At 45.8% G+C, this 24936-nt stretch overlaps 1 protein-coding gene across 1 annotated transcript in view; it reads left to right on the top strand.

The window, feature by feature from the left end:
* Positions 1-24936, top strand: part of LOC109918964 (LIM homeobox transcription factor 1-alpha-like) — a 308155-nt gene that overhangs the window by 270167 nt on the left and 13052 nt on the right. Inside the window, exons 4-5 of the mRNA XM_048601533.1 lie at positions 23262-23431; positions 24453-24530. Of these exons, the coding sequence (XP_048457490.1) occupies positions 23262-23431; positions 24453-24530 (248 nt within the window). The remainder of the gene's footprint in view (positions 1-23261; positions 23432-24452; positions 24531-24936) is intronic.

The following is a 24936-nucleotide window of genomic DNA, read 5'->3' as shown; positions in this document are numbered from 1 at the left end:
GCCTAGACCCTTTTCTGATGAAGGGTCTAGGCCCGAAACGTCAGCCTCTCTGCTCCTATGATGCTGCTTGGCCTGCTGTGTTCATCCAGCCCTGCACCTTGTTGTCTCGGAAGATAACCTCAGACCTGTTGGAGGTCATCATTGCCTGCCACGTGTGTGGAGTGAGCGTTACTTTCTGCATAATCAACTGAATGTTGTTTGGGTTCCGCTATGAATGGACACATCTGAGGAGTCGCGAATGGTGCTGAATATTGTGCAATCATCGGCGAACATCCTCACTTCTGATCTTATGATGGAGGAAAGGTCATTGATGAAGCAGCTGAAGCTGGTTGGGCCTAGGACACTACCCTGAGGAACTCCTGCAGAGATGTCCTGGAGCTGAGATGATTGACCTTCCATAACCACGACCATCTTCCTATGTGGAAGGTATGACTCCAACCAACGGGGAGTTTGCCCCCTGATACCCATTGATTCCAGTTTTGTTAGGGCCCCTTGATGCCACACTCGGTCGAATGCTAACTTGGTGTCAAGGGCTGTCACTCTCACCTCACCTCTGGAATTCAATTCTTTTGTCCATGTTTGAACCAAGGTGGTAATGAGGCCAGGAGCTGAGTGGCCCTGGAGGAACCCAAACTAGGCGTCACTGATCTGGTTATTGCTGAGCAGGTGCTGCTTGATAGCACTGTTACTGACAGCTTCCATCACTTTCCTGATGATCGAGAGGAGACTGATGGGGCGGTAATTGGCCGGATTGGATTTCTTCTGCTTTTTGGATACAGGATACAGCTGGGCAATTTTCCACATTGTTGGGTAGATGCCACATTTGCAATTTTACTGGAACTGATTCAGTTAATTCTTCAATATTAACTCTGGAATGTTGTCAGGGCCTTTGTGGTATCCAATGCCTTCAGCCGCGTCTTGATATATGGAGTGAATCGAATGAACTGAAGGCTGACATCTCTGATGCTGGGAAGCTTAGGAGGAGACTGAGATGGATCATCCATGCAGCACTTTTGGCTGAAGGCTGTTGCAAATGCCTTGTCTTTTCACTGATGTTTTGGATTTCCCCATTACATAAGATGGGGATACTTGTGTGGAGCCTCCATTCGTAACTGGATGTGGCAGGACTGCAGAGCTTAGATCTGATCCATTGGCTCTGGGTTCAGTGTACCACATGCTGCTTGCATTATTTGGCATGCAGTGTTGTCGCCTCACCACACTGACATCTCATTTTTAGAAGCGTCTGGTGCTCCTCCTGATATTCCCCTTGCGCATTTCCATGAGCCAGGATTGTATTATTCAGTTGCAAAGATGCAGCCCTACTACCTTGATGTCCCTCTTTAAGATTGCCAGACCTAATCACTGTACCTTCATGAAGCCAATTATGCACATTTTAGCGAAGCCTGGGATCCAATTGAGGACAAAGGTAACCAGGCGTTGCTTCCAGTAACCCTCCCACAACTGCAATCCCCTCCCTCCCTCCTTCTGACCCCTTCCTAAGTATCCTTTCACTGCCCAAAAAAACACTCTGACATATATTTTATCGGTGAGGAAATTCTTTAGTTCATTTCCCCTTTTGCCTTTTGTTGAAAATGATTGGAGAAATGGGCTAACTCTCTGAAAGAAATTCTCCTCTAGTCACGTGTAGGAAGTACAAGGTGTTGGACAGGAAGTGTCCACACAAATACCATTCATGCCATATGATAGGGTTTTGTTTCTAAACTTTCTACAAGTAATTGCTCCGTGTTCTTTTTTTTGTACAGGCGACACAGTAAAACTTCCCTTCTTTTTAGGTCTAATTTACATTGTCTTGTTGAAGGCAAAAATGATGCCTTTCCTGACCTCAGGATTCCCGATAAGCAACTCTGTAGAAGTGTAGCCACCATTGTAATTGTCAACGTGTCAAATCATGGAACTGTGGAGTATAGAAGAAAGCCATTTGGCCTGTCCTATCAGTGCTTGATCTCTGAAAGGGCAACTTACCAAGTCCCACTCCCCTGCCCTATCCATGTAGCACTGAGTTTTTATGCAGCTCTTCAGATAATAAGCCATTTCTCTTTCCAATGCCTTGATTGCAGAAGCCTCTTTCACACTGTCAGATCCTAACCACTCGCTGCACATCGATAGTTTCCCTCAAGTTGTCATTGCTTCTTTCGCCAATTGCCTCAAATATGACTCGCCTGATTCTACACCACCAGTATGACCAGCTTCTCCCTTTACTAATGTGTCCAGACCCCTCATCATTTTGAACCCTCTGATCAAACCTCTCAATCTTCTCCAAGGGGACAGCTCCACTTTTGGTGATCCAGCCACGTAAGTAAACTTGCTCGTCCCTGGAAACATTCTTGTGAATCGTTTTCTCTAATAAGAGGAAAAGGAGAAGCCGAAAAGTGCCCAGCAATCTCCCACAAACAGGATTGAGATGATGAGCGGGGTTTTCTGGTTGAGGGGTAAATGTCAGCTAAAGTGCTTGGGGGTACTCCCCCTCCCTGCTTGGTTTCAGAGAGGGCCAGGGGACTTTATGTCAATGCAAAGACAGACCAGGTTTCAGCTTAACCTCTCGTTCAAAGGATGGACTACATCCTTGGACTGGAGAGGAGCATGAACCCACAAACATCTGCCCACCCAGCCACCACTGACCCTTAGCGTGTGATTGGCATTTGATGATCCCATTTGAACGAATAGCCTGAGTGACGTCAACAATGTGTAGCCTTTTCCTACAACAGACAGCCGTGTAACCAAAAGGGCAGTCTGAACATGAAAGGCTACAGCACACAGTGGCTCCTTGACACCATGTGCTTCAGAGACAAGCAGAGGGCCTTTTACACCCCTTTGCTAAAAGCCAAATTAACAGCCACATGTTTTTTTGTCTGATCCTTCTCCCTCCCACCCTGCTCTCTTTCTCTCGCTGAAACGAAGCAGAATATCAAAGAGGGTTTAGAAGTACGAGAGACCGCACCTCAAAGCCACTTTTTATGAGAATATAAGGGATGAGAGGTGCCTCTTTGGAGGTCCATATGCTGCCTCTAATCCTGGCAGTCTCAGATTTAATCATTGCTTTCACCCAGCATGAAGAGACAATCCTGGGTAAACAAAGGCCTACCAGGAGGAGTACAATTTCCAATTAAAGATCACTAATGCGCCCCTCTCGTTCTTAGTGATGTCTGTGAATCAAGGTCTTTATTAATTTTGGTGGGTGAGAATGGGGGCTGGGGAATGAGAGTTAGTCAATGGCTTCTTGTACTGGTCTCGGCCTTTTCTCTTCTTAGGCCTGACTAAGTAGGTAAGCGTATCAATGGCCTCTTTCCCCTCAGCGCTGCAGGGTTGGGGGGTGGGGGGGCGGCTCCCAAAGACAACTTAATTAATGTTTGCGTTCTTGTCCATCGATAGAATAAATGTTATACGCACAGCTGGTCTCCTGTTTAGCTAAACACAAGGCCTGTCACACACGAGGAGTAATCCAAGCGGTGTTTACCTGCCTTTGGGAATGAAACTTCTGAACCCGCTCCCTTGCTGTCATCACCAGCTGCCCCCACCCCAACACACACCCCACCCCCCTTCACCCCCGACCCACCCCGGCCACAGACCCCAGCAACCATTGGTTCAGTGAAGTCTGCTAAAGCTGACCTTGCCCCGTCAGGCTCACAGTCTGCATAGGTTCATTTAGCCGCTGCAAATGAAAACAAGTTGGACCCTACACTGAGGAGATTCGTTGATGTTTGGGATCGATAAGGGCTACGGATCGAATTTTGCTCAAATTCAAATTGTGCTAATTGGACACATGAAGTGTTCATTTTAGCTGCCCCCCAACCCCCCAACCCCCCACCTCCCAATAATCTCCCGGTGACTTCTTGTGTGGGTATGTCTGTGGAGGAATCTTCCCGTCCCTGACCCCCGAGTCTCTGTTCCTCATGTCTCAGGCTGTATGCAAAATGAAATAGAAACTTGCATTCATACAGTCATACAGCACGGAAACAGACCCTTCGGTCCAACCTGTCCATGCCCAACATAATCCCAAACTAAACTAGTCCCACCTGCCTGCTCCTGGCCCACATCTGTGCAAACATTTCTTATTCATGTGCTTATGCAAATGTCTTTTAAACGTTGTAACTGTACCCGCATTCACCACTTCCTCAGGAAGTTCATTCCACACTCTCTGTGTAAAAAAAATTGCCCCTCGTGTCTTTTTAAATCTTTCTCCTCTTACCTTAAAAATGAGCCTTCTAGTTTTGAAATCTCCTGCTTTTGACTAAAGACCGTTGCAAATCACCTTATCTGTGCCTGTCATGATTTTATAGACCTCTATAAGGTGAGCCCTCAACCTCCTAAGCTCCAGTGAAAAAAGTCCCAGTCTATCCAATTTCTCCATAAACCCTCCGTTCCCAGCAACAACTTGGTAACTCTTTTCTGAAGCTTCTCCAGTTTAATAATATCCTTCCGATAGCAGGGCGACCAGAACTGGACACAGTATTCCAGAAGAGGCCTCACCAACGTCCTGTACAACCTCAACATGACGTCCCAACTCCTTTACTCCAAGGTTTGAGCAATGAAGGCAAGTGTACCAAATGCCTTCCTAACCACCCTGTCTACCTGTGAAGCAAACTTCAAACAATTATATGGCAACTTCCATAGCCACCAGATATCTCAAAGTGTTTTGCAGGAATTGATGTACTTTTGAAGGAACTTAGGAAACATGGCAACTAGTTTTCGTACAACAAGCTTACACAAACAGCAAGGCGATAGTGAGCAGCTAACCTGTTTTTTGACGTTGATCAAGGGAGCGATATTGGCCAGGACACCATGGAGAACTCCCTTGCTTTTCTTTTGGAATAGTGTCACGGAATCATTTGAAGAGACAGGTCAGGGCTTTGGGACAGCGCAGCATCCAAGAGGTGGTCCCTTTCTGAGAGTGCGACACACCCTCAGCACTGCAGTATCAAACTTGACTTTTAAGCTCAAGCCCTGAAAGGGGCTAGAACTCAGAATTCCAAGGCAGGAGTGCTACCGACTGAGCCATTGTGCGGTAGACGCAAATAGGTCATTCAACGCTCCAGGGAGGTTTTCTTGTTCTTCCTGCAGCTGAGCACCGCAGATGAGAATTTCCTCTGGCCCACTGCCTCAGCAGCCTTACCACAAAAAGCATAGGACATCGTGTCTCAAACAGAAGTAGGAAATTGCTGGAGAAACTCAGCAGGGTCTGGCAGCATCTGTGGAGAGAGAATGAGAGAAACAGAGTTGACCGTTCATGCCCAATGTGACTCTTTTTAAGAACTCTTCTGGTTTTGCGTCAGATTTCCCGCATCTGTAATATATGGATGTGCTGTACTGTATAGTATGCTATTTGCTTACAGTAGAAGGAGGTTATTACAATTCTGCTACTTGTTGGGAAGATCACACAATGCTGTACTCTATTTTAATCACCTCTCAGTAGAAGTTTGGTAGGGTATTCTCAAGACCCCATCATAGTTTTGGCAGAAATCCCTGAAAGTTTGCGTAAACAGCTGAGGGTAGGGGACAGGGGGTAGGTGGTAGGGTTCACCCACTCCTGCCACTGAAATGTATGGGATGAGGGTGGTGATCAGAAATCTCTCAAGCCTCAAGCAACGAGACCTTTGTAATAGTAAAGAGGTGGCACTGAAGATTGATAAATCCTCAGGAGCAGATGAGCTTCAGCTGAGCGTTGAAGGACAGTGAATGCATCAGTGATGATCTTTCAAAGCTGAATGGATTCTGGAAAGGCTTCCATTAGGGGTGGCACAGGTGGCTCAGTGGTTAGCACTGCTGCCTCACAGCGCTAGGGACCCAAGTTCTGTGACTGTCTGTGCGGAGTTCGCACATTCTCCCCGTGTCTGCGTGGGTTTCCTCCGGGTGCTCCGGTTCCCTCCCACAGTCCAAAGATGTGCAGGTTAGGGTGGATTGGCCGTGCTAAATTGCCCCGTAGTGTTCAGGGATGTGTAGCTTAGGTGGGTTATAGGGGAATGGGTTTGGGTGGGATGCCCCAAGGGTCAGTGTGGACTTGCTGGGCCGAAGGGCTCGTTTCCACTCTGTAGGGATTCTGTGATTCTATGACTGGTAAGTGATAAATGTAACCTCAGAGTTGAAGAAGATTGGAGTACTGGCAACCTGTTATTTTGATGTGTCAGTACAACAGAAAATGTTTGAATCTATTGTAAGGGACAAGATAACTGGATGTTTAGAAAAGGCTGATAAAACTGCATTGGGTCAACATGGATTTATGAAAAGGGAAATCGCGTTTGACAAACTTGTTGAGAGGATTTTTTTGAGGGTGTTTGTGCAGCACAGATACAGGAGGACCAGTGCTTGTAGTATATTTGGATTTTCAGAAGGCTTTTGATATGGTCAGTACACCAAGGGTCAGTAAATAAAATAAGGATTGGGGGAATTTACTTGTATGGATTGAGAACTGGTTAGCAGACAGAAAACAAAGAGTGGGAATAATGGATTAGTCTCAGGACAGGAAGCTTTTATTAATGGGGCTGCTGCAAGGGTCAGTTCTAGGTGCACAACTGTTCATAATTTATGCACACTAATTGGATGTGGGGATTGGTTCTAATGTTTCCAAATTTGCTGATGACACAAAACAGGGTGGGAGTGTAATTGCGAAAAGTATGTAAGGAGACTTCAAGAGGACTCGGACAGCTCAATTGATTGGGCTAGAATATGTCAGATGGAATATAATCCGAACAAGTGTGAAGTTATTAACTTTGACGGAAACAAAACAGATAGGCAGAGTATTTCACAAGTGACGAGAGGAACTGTAGGTGACAAAAGGGACATGAGTCTCCTTGACCACAAGCCATTAAAACCTAGCATACAGGTGCAACAATCAATAAGGAAGGTAAATGATATGTGGGTCTTTGTTGTAAAAGGATTTGACCACAGAAGTAAAAAGTTTTAATGAGTTTGTACCTGAAGTATTATGCACAGTTTCGGTCCTACTGTCGAAGGAGGGATGTAGTTCCCTCAGAAAGTGCAGCGGAGATTCACCAGATTAATCCCTGGGATGGAGGGATTGTTTTAGGAGGAGAGATTGTGGAAACTGGCTCTGCATTCCCTGACATTTTGAATAAGAGAAGTGACTACATTGAAACTTACTCATTTCTTAAAGGGCATGACAAAGTGGGTATAGCCAAGATGTGAGTCTAGAACCAGATAAGAGGCAGGCCATTTAAAACTGAGCTGAAGAGGAATCTCTTCACTTTGAGGGTGGAATTCTTTGAAATTCTTTATTCAATAAGACTGCGGAAGCTCAATCCTTGAGCATGTTTAAGACAGGAATTGATAGATCTCTTGGGTTGAATGACACCGAAGGATATAGAGATAATTCAGGAAAGTAGCATTGAGATGGATGGTCAGCCATGATCTATCTGAATGGTGGAGCAGGCTTGATGGCTGAATGGACTACTCTTGTTCCTGTAAGAAAACAAATGTAAGATTACATATGAAGGGATGAATGGCAAGTCTAAATCCTTACGTTTAAGTTGTCAAGTTTGAATCTAAGCAAAAGATATCTTGTGAAGTTCCAATTGTGACAGCACATTTATCTCTATATAAAACATGCGGCTTCAACTGGGACCTTTGTGTGGCATTTCGGCAGATGCTCCAGTGTGGTACTGAGAGAGGTTGCATGACTGTCTTTTGAGGGAGAGATGCAAAACTGAGATCCAGCTGCCTTCTCAGGTGGGCATAAAAAGTCTTGTAGTCATACCTGAAGAAAGGCACAGGAGTTCTCTCCAGTCTCCTGGTTCAATATTTAATCCATATCGCGAATGCAAGTTGAAGCTGGCTTCAGGATGCTGGAAGCAACCATACTTTATCCAAAACTTTCGTTCTGCATTCAGAGAAGGATGTGAATGTGTCAGAAGAGGTTGAGAGAAGTTGGTACCTGGAGTGATCAGATTGCCCTGATGAGGAAAGGCCAGACAGGCTAAGCCTGTATTTTCCGAAGTTTCTTAGAGCTAGAGGTGACTTGATTAAAACAGATAAGATCCTGAGGGGACTTGACCAGGGGGATGTGGAAAAGATGTTTCCCTCTTGTGGTAGAATCATCAACAGGGGTATACGTTAGAAATACAGGGCACCCATTTAAAACAGAGGTGAAGAAACATTTGTTGCTCTCTGAGCGTTGTGAGGCTTTGAAATTCCCTTTCTCAGAAGACGACGGATACAGTAACTTTAGATATTTTTAAGGCGGAGGTAGGTAGATTCTTGACTACCAAATGGGGATGAAAGATTATCAGGGATAGTCAGCAATGTACAGTTGGGGTTAAAATCAGATCAGTCGCGATCTTATTGTATTGTGGAGCAGGCAGGAAGGGCTGAGTGGCCTGCTCTTGTTCCTTCTTCATATGTTCATCAGGAAAATTCGCAAGAATACCAATTTGAGAGGAAAACTAACATTCATATTGATTAAATGGAGAATGCTGATTGGTTGGCAAATTGATGCGTATTGGTCAAGATGTTGCCGTGGAGAATGCACCCATTAATGATGATTGACAATTAACCACCGGGCTTTGCTTGAATTTTAAACTAGGCAGGTTGACTTTTGTCAGGGCTTAAGTGACGACTCAGTGAACCAGTTCTGAAGAAGAGTCACACCAGACTCGAAACGTTAACTCTGTTTCTGTCTCCACAGATGCTGCCAGACCTATTGAGTTTCTCCAGTACTTTCTGGTTTATTTGCAGACTTCCAGCATTCATAGTATTTTCCTTTTATATAGCTGTCACCTATTTGTGAGTTGAAGCAGGCATGTTGTGTGCACATGTTCATTCTGTCTGTAACAAACAGAGGCTGGTATATTCATATAGTAGCTTCTGGTGCACATAAGTGCATCACATAGCGAGTATGCTGGACTGTCATTTGAACTCACTATTCTAACTGGATCCTAACCTCTGTTTGACTTTATTCCTATCCATGTTCCAGTGTATGTTGGGGAGAGGGGGGGCATTGCTAAAATAAAGCAAACTTGTACCTGAGATGTAAAAAAAAACGACCAAAGTTGAGAATTACGTTTGCTTTTCCAGCCTCTGGATTTGTTTGTTTTTAAAAATGCAATGGTTTGGGTGTTTTTTCTTCTTTATTCATTAATGGGAGGAGGACATCACTGGCTAGGTGGCATTTCTTGCCCATCCCTAATTGCCCAGAGGGCAGTTTAGAGTCAACCACATTGCTGTGGGTCTGAAGTCACATGTAGGGCAGACCAGGTAAGGATGGCAGTTTCCTTCCCTAAAGGACATTAGTAAACCATATGGGATTTTCCTGACAATTGACAATGGATTCACAGTCATCATTAGATTCTTAATTCCAGATTATTTTTTTAAATTAAACTCAAATTCCACCATTTGCCATGGTGGGATTTGAACCCAGGTCCCCAGAATGTTATCCAGGTCTCTAGATTAACAGTCCAGCAATAATACCACTAGGCCATTGCCTCCCCTAAAGTGTAGTCTGTGCCATTTTGATACAGCTCTTTCGGATGCTGGCACAAATTCCTGGGTGCCTTGGAAAGGTATATAAATGTGAGTTTGTTCTTTCTTTAGCACAGGTTTTGAAAGCAGCCACATATTCCTCACCCATTCCTCACCTTGCCCAACCCTGTGACGCCCTCTCTGAAGTGTCCCACACCTCTGCAACGTGCCTATTGACATTTCTGTTGGCGATCACAGCACCTCTTGGACTTCTCTGAGCTCTGAACATGCGTTCCCCTTCTACAGTGCTGGTTATGATTGCTGTGTTGTTAAATGCAGTCGACCCTTTGCATCTATTTTCCATTTTCTTGCTGCTGGCCAGCTCGTTTAATGGAGGCAGCGGCAGGGACTGGAGGAACCAGAGGGGGTGATTCCCTCAGAGAAGGAAGTTCGTAAGGGCTAAATGTTGCAGCACTCTGCCTGTTTGTCTGAGCACCGTTCTAGGCTGAGCCTCCAGAGAGCTCAGATTCCTCTGGTACCTGCCACTTGTGACCCCTGACAGTGTGCAACCCACAGGTAAGGAGAGGATCCTGACTGTGAGCTGGAAGGTTCAAAGCACTGAGGTACAAAGTCCTTTACCAGCCCTTAACCTGCTGGGTGCCCCCTGCAAACTGGTCACTCTTCAACCACTGCAGGTCACTCGTCTGAATAGACTTGGTCTAACTTTCTGGGGTTAAATGCACAATAATAATGTTGGAAGAGCCAGAGAGTTGTTTTTTTCTATTCATTTGTGGGATGTGGGCATCGCTGGCTGGCCAGCATTTCTTGCTCCATCCCTAGTTGCCCCTTGAGAAGGTGGTGGTGAGCTGCTTTCAGGAACCGCTGCAGTCCACCTGCTGTGGGTTGACCAACAATGCCCTTAGGGAGGGAATTCCAGGATTTTGACCCGGCAACAGTGAAGGAACGGTGATATATTTCCAAGTCAGGATGGTGAGAGGCTTGGAAGGGAGCTTGGAGGTGGTGGTGTTCATGTCTTGATGCCCTTGTCCTTCTAGATGGAAGTGGCCATGGGTTTGGTATACGCTGTCTGAGGATCTTTGGTGAATTTCTGAGGTGGAATGAGGTTTGTTCCAGTCTCAAGCACAGAGCAAATGGTCAAAAACCTGAATGCGATTCTCCTGATGTCCTGGCATCTTTGGACAATGGTACTGCAGTGCCGCTTGTGGGATTGTCATGTGACAAATCTGTTGGCATCACAGCAATATTTTCCCTGCAGCATTGGAAGCTGAGGGGTGACCTTATAGAGGTTTACAAAATCATGAGGGGCATGGATAGGGTAAATAGATTGGGTCTTTTCCCTGGGATGGGGGAGTCCAAAACTAGAGGGCATAGGTTTAAGGTGAGAAGGGAAAGATTTAAAAGGGATCTAAGGTGTAACTTTTTCACACAGAGGGTGGTGCGTGTATGGAATGAGCTGCCAGAGGAAGTGGTGGAGGCTGGTACAATTACAACATTTAAAAGGCATCTGGATGGGTGCATGAATAGGGAGGGTTGAGAGGGATATGGGGCCAAAAGCTGGCAAATGGGACTAGATTAATTCAAGATATCTGGTCAGTATGGATCAAAGAGTTTGTTTCTGTGCTGTACATCTCTATGATCCCCTGCCCCAGGAGAACTCTGTATTAATGCGGCTTCATTCAAAAGGAATGCCTCCTGCAGACAGAAAGGAATTAAAATCTGGGATGGACAACTGCTTGGCGAATGGGGAAGTCATGGCACTTGGAGGGAACCATCCACTTCAGCGGTGGCTACAGCTGTACAGGCCATACAACATGCTGCCTATGCATTTATCTTTGCAATTGGCTATTGTTTCACCAGGCATGTGGGAATGAGATGGTAGGCAGTGCAGTATTGCATAAATCAGAGAGGATGGCCTTCCATAGTGAACCAAACAGTATCCACAAGCAACTTCCCTTTACATCCATATTATTCGGGGAACATGTCAGTTCATGTGCATTAACAGTTGGGGAATGGCACGAGGAACACAGTGATAAAACTAACCAGACCTCATTCAGTACCATTCTGTATAAGATTCTTCTATTCTCAACCTGAAGGAGTACATTGGCCAATCAATCTACTGATCCCTCACTGTGAACGGAAAAAGGATTTATGTTTCTACAGCATCTTTGAAAACCTCACTGAGTTGGTATTCACTGAGGAGATGGACATGACGGATGTTGAGGTTAGAGGTAGATGTTTGATTACTCTAGGTCAAGTCGGCATAAGGAGGGGGTAAGTGTTGGGTATTCTAAAAGGCATTAGGGTGGACAAGTCCCCAGGTCCGGATGGGATCTGTCCCAGTTTACTGAGGGAAGCGAGAGAGGAAATAGCTGGGGCCTTAACAGATATCTTTGCAGCATCCTTGAGCACAGGTGAGGTCCCGGAGGACTGGAGAAATGCTAATGTTGTCCCCTTGTTTATGAAGGGTAGCAAAGATAATCCAGGAAGTTATAGACCGGTGAGCCTGACGTCAGTGGTGGGGAAGCTGCTGGAGAAGATACTGAGGGATAGGATCTATTTACATTTGGAAGAAAATGGGCTTATTAGTGATAGGCAGCATGGTTTTGTACAGGGAAGGTCATGCCTTACCAACTTGATAGAATTCTTTGAGGAAGTGACAAAGTTGATAGATGAGGGAAGGGCTGTAGATGTCATATACATGGACTTCAGTAAGGCGTTTGATAAGGTTCCCCATGGTAGGCTGATGGAGAAAGTGAAGTCACATGGGGCCCAGGGTGTACTAGCTAGATGGATAGAGAACTGGCTGGGCAACAGGAGACAGAGTGTTGTAGTGGAAGGGAGTTTCTCAAAATGGAGAACTGTGACCAGTGGTGTTCCACAGGGATCCGTGTTGGGACCACTGTTGTTTGTGATATACATAAATGATCTGGAGGAAGGTATAGACGGTCTGATTAGCAAGTTTTCAGATGACACTAAGATTGGTGGAGTAGCAGATAGTGAAGGGGACTGTTGGAGAATGCAGCAGAATATAGATAGATTGGAGAGTTGAGCGGAGAAATGACAGATGGAGTTCAATCCAGGCAAATGCGAGATGATGCATTTTGGAAGATCCAATTCAAGAGCGAACTATATGGTAAATGGAAAAGCCCTGGGGAAAATTGATGCACAGAGAGATCTGGGTGTTCAGGTCAATTGTACCCTGAAGGTGGCAACGCAGGTCGATAGAGTGGTCAAGAAGGCATACGGCATGCTTTCATTCATTGGACGGGGTATTGAGTACAAGAGTTGGCAGGTCATGTTACAGTTGTATAGGACTTTGGTTCGACCACATTTGGAATACTGCGTACAGTTCTGTTCACCACATTACCAAAAGGATGTGGATGCTTTGGAGAGGGTGCAGAGGAGGTTCACCGGGATGTTGCCTGGTATGGAGGGTGCTAGCTATGAAGAGAGGTTGAGTAGATTAGGATTATTTACATTAGAAAGACGGAGGTTGAGGGGGGACCTGATTGAGGTCTACAAAATCATGAGGAGGTATAGACAGGGTGGATAGCAAGAAGCTTTTTCCCAGAGTGGGGGACTCAATTACTAGGGGTCACGATTTCAAGGTGAGAGGGGAAAAGTTTAAGGGAGATATGCGTGGAAAGTTCTTGACGCAGAGGGTGGTGGGTGCCTGGAACGCGTTGCCAGTGGAGGTGGTAGAAGCGGGCAAGATAGCGTAATTTAAGATGTATCTAGACAGATACATGGCTGGGCAGGGAACAGAGGGATACAGATCCTTGAAAAATAGGCGGCAGGTTTAGATAGAGGATCTGGATCGGCGATCCAGAGGATCTTGGAGGGCCAAAGAGCCTGTTCCTGTGCTGTAATTTTCTTTGTTCTTGTTCTCAGAAGCTGCTTTGCAGCCAGTTAAAGACTTGATGGATTGTTCTCACCCTAACTGTGTAAGAAAAGCAGCAATCAGTTTGCACACAGTAATCTCCCACAAACAGATGTGCGATAAAGACTAAGTAATCTGTTTTTATTTATGCTATTGATTTAAGGATAAATATTGGCCAATGCACCAGGAAGAGCTCCCTTTCTCTTTTTGGGAACAGTGCCGTGGAAACTTTAACATTGACCCAAGCATCTCAGTTTAATGACTCAGCCATAAGACACCACCTTCGACAGTGTAGCACTTTGTAAAGACTACATGTACTGTTTGAAATATAAACTGGGAAAACAGGAAATTTGGACATTGTTGTGTTGAAGAGAATGTACCGGGTGCTTTGGTTTCCCAGCTTGAAGGTCAAAAGTGGAGCTGAGTAGTGTTCACTTACTGATTTCACAAGTTTATGTAACTTTTGAAGAAGCCGCGTTTGATACTTTTGTGAGACAAAGTGCCTTTGGGTTGAAAAACTGCCCAGCAACAGTCTTTGAATTTTAAGTTTGTCACAGTCTAAAGAAGGGGCTGTTGAATATGGTCCTCCAGAAATCCTTCAGGGAAAGACAGGTCACTCTCATTCTGAGAGTGGGAAAACAACACTCAAATACACTGAAAAGAAGTTCAGATTCAAGCAAAGACCTAGGTTTAACTGACAAGCTAACAGATTGAGGATCTTCTATTACTGTGTGGTCAACAATAATGTAACATTGTTGCCATAATCCAAAAGAACTGAGAGAAAGTCACATCACTCCACCATGTGATTTGATTTTTTTGATCTCTGACATTTGTTCCTTTTTTGCTACGTTTTCCACACATGATATTTCTGCGGAGCTCTGTCTTTGTGTCCTATTTGTGAATGAATGTATGAGTGTTTCGGTTCAGAGGGGATATATCTTAAGTTTGCATATTAGTAATTAAAAATCTATTACTCCAATTTTTAATGGATAAGTTTGCTTGTAATACATACATTCTTCTGTTGGTTGTGAAACCCAGTGTGAGTTGGTTTTTGCCTAGATAGCAGCCAAACTCAGGTAAATCTTGGTGATACAATTAATCACTTATGGCAGGTCTTCATTACTCCCCTCACTAGGGATATGATAACTCACTCACTATTACATTGGCTTGTTGATCTGGATACATTTTTATTGATTGGTGAATATTGATAGGCCAGCATTCATTACATATTCCTACCTGAACTTGAGAAGGTAACAGTAATCTGCCTTCCTGAACTGTCATGGGGACACTCGCAGTGCTGTTAGGGTAGGATTTTGACTGGTAAAGGAACAGGGATATTGTTCCGCATCATGATGGCGAGTTGCTCGGAAAGAACCTTGCAGGTTGTGATGTTCCCGAGCATCTGCTGCCCTTGTCCTTCTCAGTAGCACGAGTCATGGGTTTGGAAGGTGCTGTCAAAGGACCCTGTATTAGTGACAGCCACAGTGATGGAGAGAATGAATGTTGAAGATGTTGGTTGGGATGCCAATCAGGTCGACTGCTTTCTCCTGGATTAAATTGCTCATGTGTCTTGAGCTAAGATTTAACCCATGACCTTTCACCTCCAAGGCAAGAGCGCCACCTACTGACCCAGGCCCTGATGGAACAGCCGCGATCCTGTGCTGGGATTCATCCAGGTGAGTGCAGTGCACTTTCCAGTTCCAGAACGTTGTGCCTCAAGTCAGAACACATGGATCGCAGAGTTGAAAATGTGTGCCAGTTCATTTTCTGTTGCTGTTTAGGAGGCATCACTCCGCCAGGACTAAGCAACATCTTTAGAATAAGAGTGAGAATTAATTTAAGGGCTGGAGGGGTTGTATGTGTGTATGTTGTGACAACCAGAGAGCGGTGAATCTATGGAATTCACTGCCACAGAAGGCTGTGGAGGCCAGGTCATTGAGAACATTTAAGACTGAGATAGATAAGTTCTTGATTATCAAGGGGATCAAGGGTTACGGGGAGAAAGCAGGAGAATGGGGTTGAGAAACTTATCAGCCATGATTGAATAGCGGAGCAGACTCGATGGGCCGAATGGCCTAATTTCTGCTCCTATGTCTTATGGTCTTATGGTCTTACTATGGGCTAAATGTATGGGTGTGGTAGCACGGGGAACTCACTCATGGCAAGAACCTACGCATGGAGTCCTGTAACATTGCTGCAGCTATCGTAGGGTGACAGCAGACTTTCCTACTCTTACTGCTTGCCACCAGTGTATTGGGAGGACTTAGGAAGTCAACTTGTCCATAAGGACTCTCATCAACCTTTATAGATGCACTGTAGAAAGCATTCTATGTGGATGCATCATGGCTTGGTACAGCAACTGCTCTGCCCAGGACCGTCAGAAACTACAGAGGGTTGTGACACAGCCCAGACCACCATGCAAGGCAACATTCCATCCATTGACTCCATAAATACACGTATCACAGGTTCAAGAACAGCTTCTTCCCTGCTGTTGTTAGACATCTGAAAGGGGCTCTGAAATTTCAAATCCTATGTTGATCTTGGCTTTTCATGCACTTTCTCTGCAGCCGTAACTTTGTATTCCCCGCTCTGTTCCATCACCCTATGGTCTTTGTATGTTATGATCTGCCTGTACTGCACATAAGAACTTTTCACTGTACCTAGGTACGTGTGACGATAATAAATCAAGCCACGCAGAGACTGATAATCTGTTTGGCTAAATTATGACACACTTTCAGTGGCCTCCAGTTCCCTGAGGTGGGATTTGACCCTGGAATCTCGGGACCAGAGGTAAGGAATGCTGTGCTGAAGGCCTTGTATGGACCATACAAGCATGCAGTTGTAAAGAGAACATGCATAGCTGGGAAAACCTGAGGGAGAATAAGACGCCAACTGTTAGCGCACTCCCATTCTTCCAGCTGGTTCACCAATGGTGCCAAGAATATGATACATGTGGAGTTTGACTTTCTTCAGCTTCACTTGATTTTAACTGTTTCCCATTTGCTTTCCTTTTTTCTGAGCTGTCAACTGTCGAGGGTGAAAGGAGATTAACAATGGGGGGTGGGCATGAGATGACAGAACTTATCACTTCGACATTACTCACACTTCACCGACTCGCTCAGGCCTCCAAATCTTGATGCGTCACACGAGTCCAGTTTTCCAAAACCGAACGTTAACCTCTGTAACTTTGACATGCCAAAGCAAATTCCAACCTCCCTCCCTCCCCCAAAGACGCTGGTAGCTGAGCAGCTGTCTGTGTGAATGATGATGACTGTCTTCAGAGCAATGCGTTCCAACATTTACCTCCTTCCTTTCCTGAAGATATTGACTTTGGCTCAGAGACAGTTCCACGCCCGGGTGTAAGATGATCAAAGCAACACTGGTATTTCATGTTAAGGTTACATACTGCCCCAAGGTGCTGTTCAGATACAGTATCGGAAAGAATTAGGACACTGCATCAAAGTAGAAGATATTAAAGAGTGCAAGGAATTTGTGATCCTTTCTTAAATATCCAAGCTGCCATGTCTGCAAGAAGTGTGTTTGGATGCGAATCCTATCAAATCGCATGGATTGGTTGGAGTGGCAGTAAAAGGAAATGAGAAATTTACAGGAGCCAGGGGGTGTGATGGATGGTAGTTGCAGGGAGGAAGATAAACCACAGATACAGTCAGGTAGATGGGTGACCTCCAGGAAAGATCGGAGAGGGAGGTAGGTAGTGTAGGAATCTCCTGTGGCTACCCCCATCTCAAACAAGTACTCTGTTTTGGAAAATGTAGGGGGTGATGGACTCTCAGGGGAATGTAGCACTGATAGCCAGGTTTCTGGTACTGAGACTGGCTGTAATGTAATGAGGGGTACGTCAGATTCCAAGCGATCGACTGTGATAGGGGACTCTCTAGTCAGAGGCACAGATAGACGTTTCTGAGGCTGACAGCGATACATCAGAATTCTGTGTTGCCTCCCTGGTGCCAGGATCAAGGATATCTCAGAGAAGGCGCAGAATATTCTCAAAGTGGGAGAGGGACCAGCAGGAGGTCAATGTACACATTGGACCTAATGCTATAGGAAGCGAAAAGGAGGAGATTCTGAGGAAAGAATATACGAAGTTAGGCAGGAATTTAAAAAGGAGGTCCTCGATGGTAGTAATATCTGGATTACTCCCGGTGCCACGAGCTGGTGAGGGTAGGAATTGAAGGATAGAACAGATGAACATGTGGCTGAGAAGCTGGTGCAGCGGAGAAGGATTCACATTTTTGGATCATTGGAATGTCTTCTAGGGTAGAAGTGACCTGTATAAGAAGGACGGATTGCACTGGAATTGGAAGGGGATTAATATACTGGCGGGGAGATTTGCTAGGGCTGCTCAGAAGAATTTAAACTAGTAAGGGGCATGGGGGTGGTGGGGCGCAGGGAAATATTGAGGAAAGAGATCAGTATGAGACTAGTACAGTTGGGAAAAGGAGCAAGTCAAACAGACTGGGCAGGCAGGAACAAAGCAGAGAATGAGGCAGGACTGATAAAATAAACAGCATTTATTTCAATGCAAGAGGCCTAACATGTAAGGCACATGAACCCAGGACATGGATAGGAACATGGGACTGGGATATCATAGCTATTACAGAGGTGTGGTTCAGAGATGGACAGGACTGGCAGCTCAATATTGCAGGGTATAGATGTTATGGGAAGGATCGAAAGGTGGGCAAGAGAGGAGGGGGAGTAGTGTTTTTGATTAGGGATAACATTACGGCTGTGTTTAGGGAGAATATTCCTGGGAATACATCCAGATAAGTTATTTGGGTGGAACTGAGAAATAAAAAAGGGATGATCACTTTATTGGGATTGTACTGTAGAACCCCCTCCCCTACCCCCCAATAGTCAGTGGGAAATTGAGAAATTTGTAAGGAGATCTCAGTTATGTGTAAGAATAATAGGGTGGTTGTGGTAGGGGACTTTAACTTTCCAGACATACACTGGGACTGTCATATAGTGTTAAGGGCTTGGATGGAGAGGAATTTGTTAAATGTGTACAAGAAAAGTTTCTGATTCAGTATGTGGAATTATCTACTAGAGAAGGTGCAAAACTTGCCCTACTGTCAGGAAATAAGGCAGGGCAGGTGACTGAGGTGTCAGTGGGGGAGCACTTTGGGGCCAGTGACCATAATTCTATTAGTTTTTAAAAAATGACAGAAAAGGATAGACTGGATCTAAATGTCAAAGTTCTAAATTAGAGGAAGGCCAATTTTGACAGTATTAGGCAAGAAATTCAAAAGTTGATTTGGGGGTGAATGTTTGTGGGTAAAGGGATGGCTGGAAAATGGGAAGCCTTCAAAAATGAGATAACAAGAGTTCAAGGACAGTATGCTCCTGTTAGGGTGAAGGGCAAGACTGGTAGGTGTAGGGAATGCTGGATGATTAGAGAAATTGAGGTTATGGCCAAGAATAAGAAGGAAATATATGTCAGGTATAGATCGCAGAGGTCGAGTGAATCCTGAGAAGAGTATAAGGGCAGTAGGAGTATACTAAAGAGGGAAATTGGGAGGGCAAAATGGGGACATGAGATAGCTTTAGCAAATAGGGTTAAGGGGAATTCAAAGGGATTCTACAAATATATTAAGACAAAAGGGTAATGAGGGAGAGAGTAGGGCCACTTAAAGATCAGCAAGGTCACCTATTTGTTGATCCGCAGGGGAAGGGGGCAATACTGAATGAGTATTTTGCATCAGCATTTACTGTGGTGAAGGATATTGAAGATAGAGAATGTGTGGAAATAAATAGCGACATCTTGAAAAATATCCATATTACAGAGGAGGAGGTGCTGGACGTCTTAAAATGCACAAAGGTGGATAATCCCCTGGCACCTGATCAGGTATACCCAAGAACTCTATGGGAAGCTAGGGAAGTGATTTATGGGCCCCTTGCTCGATAGCCACAGACGAGGTGCTGGAAGACTGGTATGATATGGTGACCAGTTATCAATGACAAAAACCTCTTGCACACCAACAGCTTTGCGATTGGCCACAAAGGGGTGTGAATGTTCGGGCCAGAAGCTATCAGATCTCTGGAAGAGAAGGAAGTGTCGTTGCTCTGCAGCAGAAAGCAATTCAAGTTGAAGATAGCCAGTTTATTTCCCCTCCTCAGTTGCAAGCTGTGTCTTTTCATTAATAAGTGAGAGATTTCTATAAGTATGAACCAGTCACCTAGTGCCTCCTGCAGACAAGTGAAAGCTTCTGGAGAAGGAAGATCGAGAAACAGCGTTCTGATCAGCAGAAGGATCACCTCAGCATACCATGTGGACAGGGACGACTGCCTTCCCAGCCATTCCATTCACCTGTAACACCCATGTTTTGTTTTGTTTCGGTCTGTGTGTGTGTGCAGAGGGGGAATTTTATAAGTGGGTTACAGTTTTAACTAATAGAGCTATATGTGTTGATGGTTCATAATTGTTCACTCGTAGTTCGAATTAATAGTAATTCGTGTTAAGTACAGGAACCTGATGCGTGCTTTCTGTCAACCTGAGTCTGAAAGACAGGGAAATTAGGGAGCCTGTTCTTATTTTGAAATATCTTTAACTTTTGTGATGACTCCAGGAACAGTGGTGGGGTGGGGGTGTGTGGTGGTCACAGCCAGTTTTCAAAGATAATCTCTGATCTCTGTTGGAGAGGGAGACAGCACTATATGGATAACGTCACTGGTTTAATAATGCTGAGGCTCCAGGCTAATGTTGAACTTTTAACTTGATTCCTTTTATTTTTCTAGTTTACATTAAAAAGCACTTTAATGTTAACTATTATCTTATTTGTTTATTTTTCCACTTGTTTGATGAAGGTAATACTTAACTTTTTAAACTTTGTTTCTTTTGCTACTCCGTCCCTAGGTTTTTTGTACCTAGAGGTGCCTTTGTTCCTAAGAGTGGCGACATTATACACTTTTCGCTGTACTCCTGTTTTTGAGTACATGTGCCAATAAAATCTGAAACCAAATCTAATGCTATGGGGACACAAGTTCAAATGCAACCACAGCGACTAATGGAAGTTAGGTTCAAGTGATAAATGTGGACTGCTGCTGCTCAGTTCAGGAATGAAATCTGCTGTCCTCACCTACATGTGACTCCAGACCCACGGCCATGTGTTTGGTCCTTAACCACCCTCTGAAATAGCTCAGAGAGCCACTCAGTTCAAGGGTGATTAGGAAAGGACAACAAATGCTGGCCTTGCTAGTGAGGTCTACGCTTCCACTTGCGGGGTTAAGTATCTGCAAAGTCACAAGGGGCATCTCCCCGAATCTGCTTTGAAATGGGGCCAAAGGGTTTGCCCTGAGAGGGCAGACATTGACCTTGGGTTAGAATCCCATCTGAAAGACAACACCCCTTCACTGCTTCATTGGTAGTGTCCACCTGGATTATGTGTTTAGGACTCTGGCGTGAAACTTGAGCTCAAAACCTTCTGACTAGCAGCGTTGCTGCCCACAGAGACACCAGAGCCAATCCTAGTGCTGTTCTCATCCCAGCATTCACTGGTGCTTCCCAATGGGAGCTGACTGATAGCCACCTAGTCATTCCTAACTTGACCCCACTCCTGATGATTGCTGGGAGGCTAATGTAGCGACGCCCTCACCTTCCCAGTCTGCTCCATTCTTGAGCCGCCGGCTTACCTGAGGGCAGTTAACTCACTACCGGTTTGGGAAACCCAACGCAGTGTCTTTCTGGTGTGCGTTAGGGAGAGGACAGCTGTATGTGTGTGCGTGCGTGCAGTAATTGGACATGGGAACAGCCTCATGCTCTGGGGGTGTTGTCATTTCTTCTTCTGACATGACAGCTCTTGCAGTTGGGGCCTGTGAGGCAGGTGTGATAATAAATGATATCACAGGGAGATTGCCTTCTTTGCATTTTGCAAGATCTCTGGCTCGCGTACTTTCTCTTTCAAAATCTGCGCTTGGTTTTCACAGCTGCCCTGAAAAAGGGAAAGTGTTACAGATCGTGCAAAAGCCTGGGGCTATGGGAATTCTGCCAGTCTTGTGGGCAAGGGCTCAGAGCTTCGATGAGACGCCATGCAGCAAGGCAGTGCCACAACCCTGCTTGAAGGATGCCAATTCTGATTGGCTGCATCCCTGGAGCTCCCATCACATAACTGCCAGTCTCTCTCCTCCCATGGGTTGCTCAACATGCCCACCCTGGCAGTGCCCTGTCTTTCCCGACGCTGATCTGAAAGCCAGTCGGAAGGCTCTTGACTGCCAGTTTGGGAATACCTTCTTCATGAGCCATTTTCAACACTTTCAAAGCTATTCCTGGAAAAGTGTTGAAAGAACACGGAAGTGCGGACAAGTTTTTTTTCCGGCGAACCCTTCAATTTTTATTTTGTCTCTCGGGTTGCTCGCAGTATAAGCCATGGAGAATACTTTTCAACTTCTGGAGAGTTGGCAGATCTAACCTGGTTGGGAACCAGACTACTCAGACCTACTCCCCTACCCTGTCACCCTACATTTCCCTTGGTCAGCACATCCCTGGATGCTATGGGGCAATTTAGCCTGGCCAATCCGCCAAACCTGCACATCTTTGGACTGTGGGAAGAAACCCATGCAGACACAGGGAGAACACACAAAATCCACACAGACAGTCACCCGAGCCTGGAATCGAACTGAGGTCCCTGGCACCCCGAGGCAGTAGTGCTAACCACTGAGCCACCGTGCTACCCCATGGTAAACACCGCGTATGTACAGTTCAAGCTTTCACCTCTACTGTGAAGCTGCCAGAGGCTGCGAAATGGGGAGCAACATCTTCACTCAGAGGCTGGTGAATATTTGGATTCTGACTCCTCAGGATTGTGGAAGCTCAATCCCTGAGCAGGTTCGAGACAGAAATCGATAGACTTCTGGAGACTAATGTCATTAAGGCATATTCAGGGATAAGTGACCATCCATTGACTCTGTGTACACTTCCTGCTGCCTCAGGAAAGTAGCCAGCATAATCCCACCCCAGTTATACTCTCTTCCAACCTCTTCCATCAGGCAGAAGATACAAAAGTTTGAAAACACGTACCAACGGATTCAAGAACAGCTTCTTCCCTGTCATTATCAGACTTATGAACAGACCTCTCATATGTTAGAGCTGGTCTTTCTCTGTGCCTTCTCTGCAGCTGTAACATTGTATTTTGCATTCTGTTCTAGTGTCCTGATGTACTTATGTCAGGTATGACTTGCCTGGATAGCACACAAAACAGTAATTTTCACTGTATCTCGATACATGTGTCAATAGTAAATCAAATCAAGTTAAATCAAATAATTCAAAGATAATGGGGAACATTGCACCAAGGGGATGATTAGCTAGGATCTAGAATAGCAGGGCAGGCTCAATGGACTGAATGGCCTACTCTAGTTCCTTTGTGATTTTCCCGTCCATCCCCAGTGTGCCGTGAATGGTTATATTTTCATATTCACGTTAATCCTTTGCATCACATTAACTAGAAGACAAAGGCAGGATTTACCCCAGTGTTTAATGCCCTGCAGTACATACAAGGTGTGAAGAGAAGGATGGTTTACATCGCCTAAGTAAGCTGCCACACAGAGACTCAACTGGGTAGTTTGTGGTGAGGGCATGGGATGCACTGCAGGGGTGGTAGTAAAGTCGGATGCATTAGGGACATTTAAGCGACTCTTGGATAGGCACATGGATGATAGTAAAATGAATGGTATGCAGGTTAGTTTTGATCTTAGAGTAGGATAATAGGTCGGCACAACATCATGAGCCGAAGGGCCTGTGCTGTGCTGTACAGTTCTATGTTCTAATTTTTATTATAGATGAGTGGGAGTCAAAGTGAGCAGCACAGATCTGCGTACCTGTCTGGGACTGCTGGTACCAGGGAAGAGGGTCGATGTGCATGGGTAGCACAGCTTGTGTGGATCACTCACTCGGCGTGCCTACCTTCTGTCCCTACAGCTAAAAGCGATGACGAAGACTGCATTGGCAAACTGGAGCAGTTGCAGTGCAAAGGAGGGGATGACTCCAAAGATCCCAAGCGACCGAAGAGACCTCGGACTATTCTGACCACGCAACAGAGGCGTGCTTTCAAGGCATCTTTTGAGGTGTCTTCCAAGCCCTGCAGAAAGGTGAGGGGCAGAAACAGTGTGGGGTTGGGGGAGTGAGGGAGGTGGGGGCTGTCCGGTGGTCCTGCTGGGTATTACCAGCCCAACGACCCAGTAACCTGGGCAGATGGCACAGTCTTCCTGCCCATCTCGGAGCCAGAGGGCAGCCACAGTGTGTAGTAACCACCTCCTGCACGGCAGTGAATGTGCCCCCCCACCCACTGCACCAGTTTAAAGTAAGCGGATGGTTTCGGAACACCCTGGGGGCAACGGATGCCCATGTGACCTGATCCTGACCTCAGTGCCAGTGACCTCAAGTGCCACACACGCACGTCCCCTTGGCCAAAGCTCTCCGTGACTCCGCGATGTGTCAGCTGAAGTTGGGGGGTTGTGGAGCTTCTGTGAAGGTCTGGCAGAGGAAAGAATCGCTCAGTGCAGAGTCGATGGGCTGAATGGCCTCCTTCCATGCCTTCGTGACTCTCTTAGGGGAGGGGGAGATGGATGGGCACAGGAAATAAAGCAGATCCAAAGCTACCTTCGGTCACTTATGTTCTGGCGTGGATTTGTTAACACTCGGTTGTTATCGGGCTGAGGGAATCGGTGAGGGAGGATCAATACTGACTCTGTGGCAGGATTACCTCCATTGGAATCAGAAGTGATCTGATTGAAACTGAAGGAGAAATGACAGAGTAGATTGATCCCTTGTGGGAGAGACTAGGGCAGGCAATTTAAAATTACGGGGTCTCCTGTTTAAGACAAAGATGAGGATGATTTTATTTTCCTCCGAGGGTCTTGGGGCACTGTTCCCCGGAGACCGATGGAGGCCAGTTCGTAGAATGTAGTTGAGGCAGAGGCAGACTTTTTTGGCTATCACGGGGGGAGGGGGGCGGGTCAAAGGTTATCAAGGCGAGGCAGAAACATGGAGTCGATGCCACAGTCAGATCCGCCTTGAATAGAGGAGCAGGTTCCAGGGGCCGAATGGCCTACTCTTGCCCCCGCAACTGTACATTTGTGTATTCATAAAGACTCTTCCTTTCTTTCGAAGGTGAGGGAGACTCTTGCAGCTGAAACGGGTCTGAGTGTCCGTGTTGTGCAAGTCTGGTTCCAGAATCAGAGAGCCAAGGTAAGTCGGGCAGGAAGGACTAAAACAAAGTTGCTGGAAAAGCTCAGCAGGCCTGGCAGCATCTGTGAAGGAGAAAAACAGAGTTAACATTTCGGATCACTGTGACCCTCCCACATCGAACTGTGGCTCTGAGGCAGGGTCACCGGACCCGAAATGTTAACTCTGTTTTATTCCTTCACAGGTGCTGCCGGACCCGCTGAGCATTTCCAGCAACTTCTGGTTTTCTGCAGGTAGGACTAACCTGGGCCAAGATCTTGTCCCAGAGCTGCCAGCAATTAGTCTCCAGGACGCTGTGTTGAAGGAGTTACTTGATGAGGTACAGTAATTGGACGGTCCTGTGGGAGGGACACAGTGACCCCTCGCTGTGGGAGGGACACAGTGACCCCTCGCTGTGGGAGGGACACAG

The sequence above is a fragment of the Rhincodon typus genome, chromosome 10 (assembly GCF_021869965.1).
Source record: "Rhincodon typus isolate 14 chromosome 10, sRhiTyp1.1, whole genome shotgun sequence".
Classification (NCBI taxonomy): Eukaryota; Metazoa; Chordata; class Chondrichthyes; order Orectolobiformes; family Rhincodontidae; genus Rhincodon; species Rhincodon typus.
Note: the sequence above shows the minus strand (reverse complement) of the source record. Positions and strands in the feature narration are given on the sequence as shown.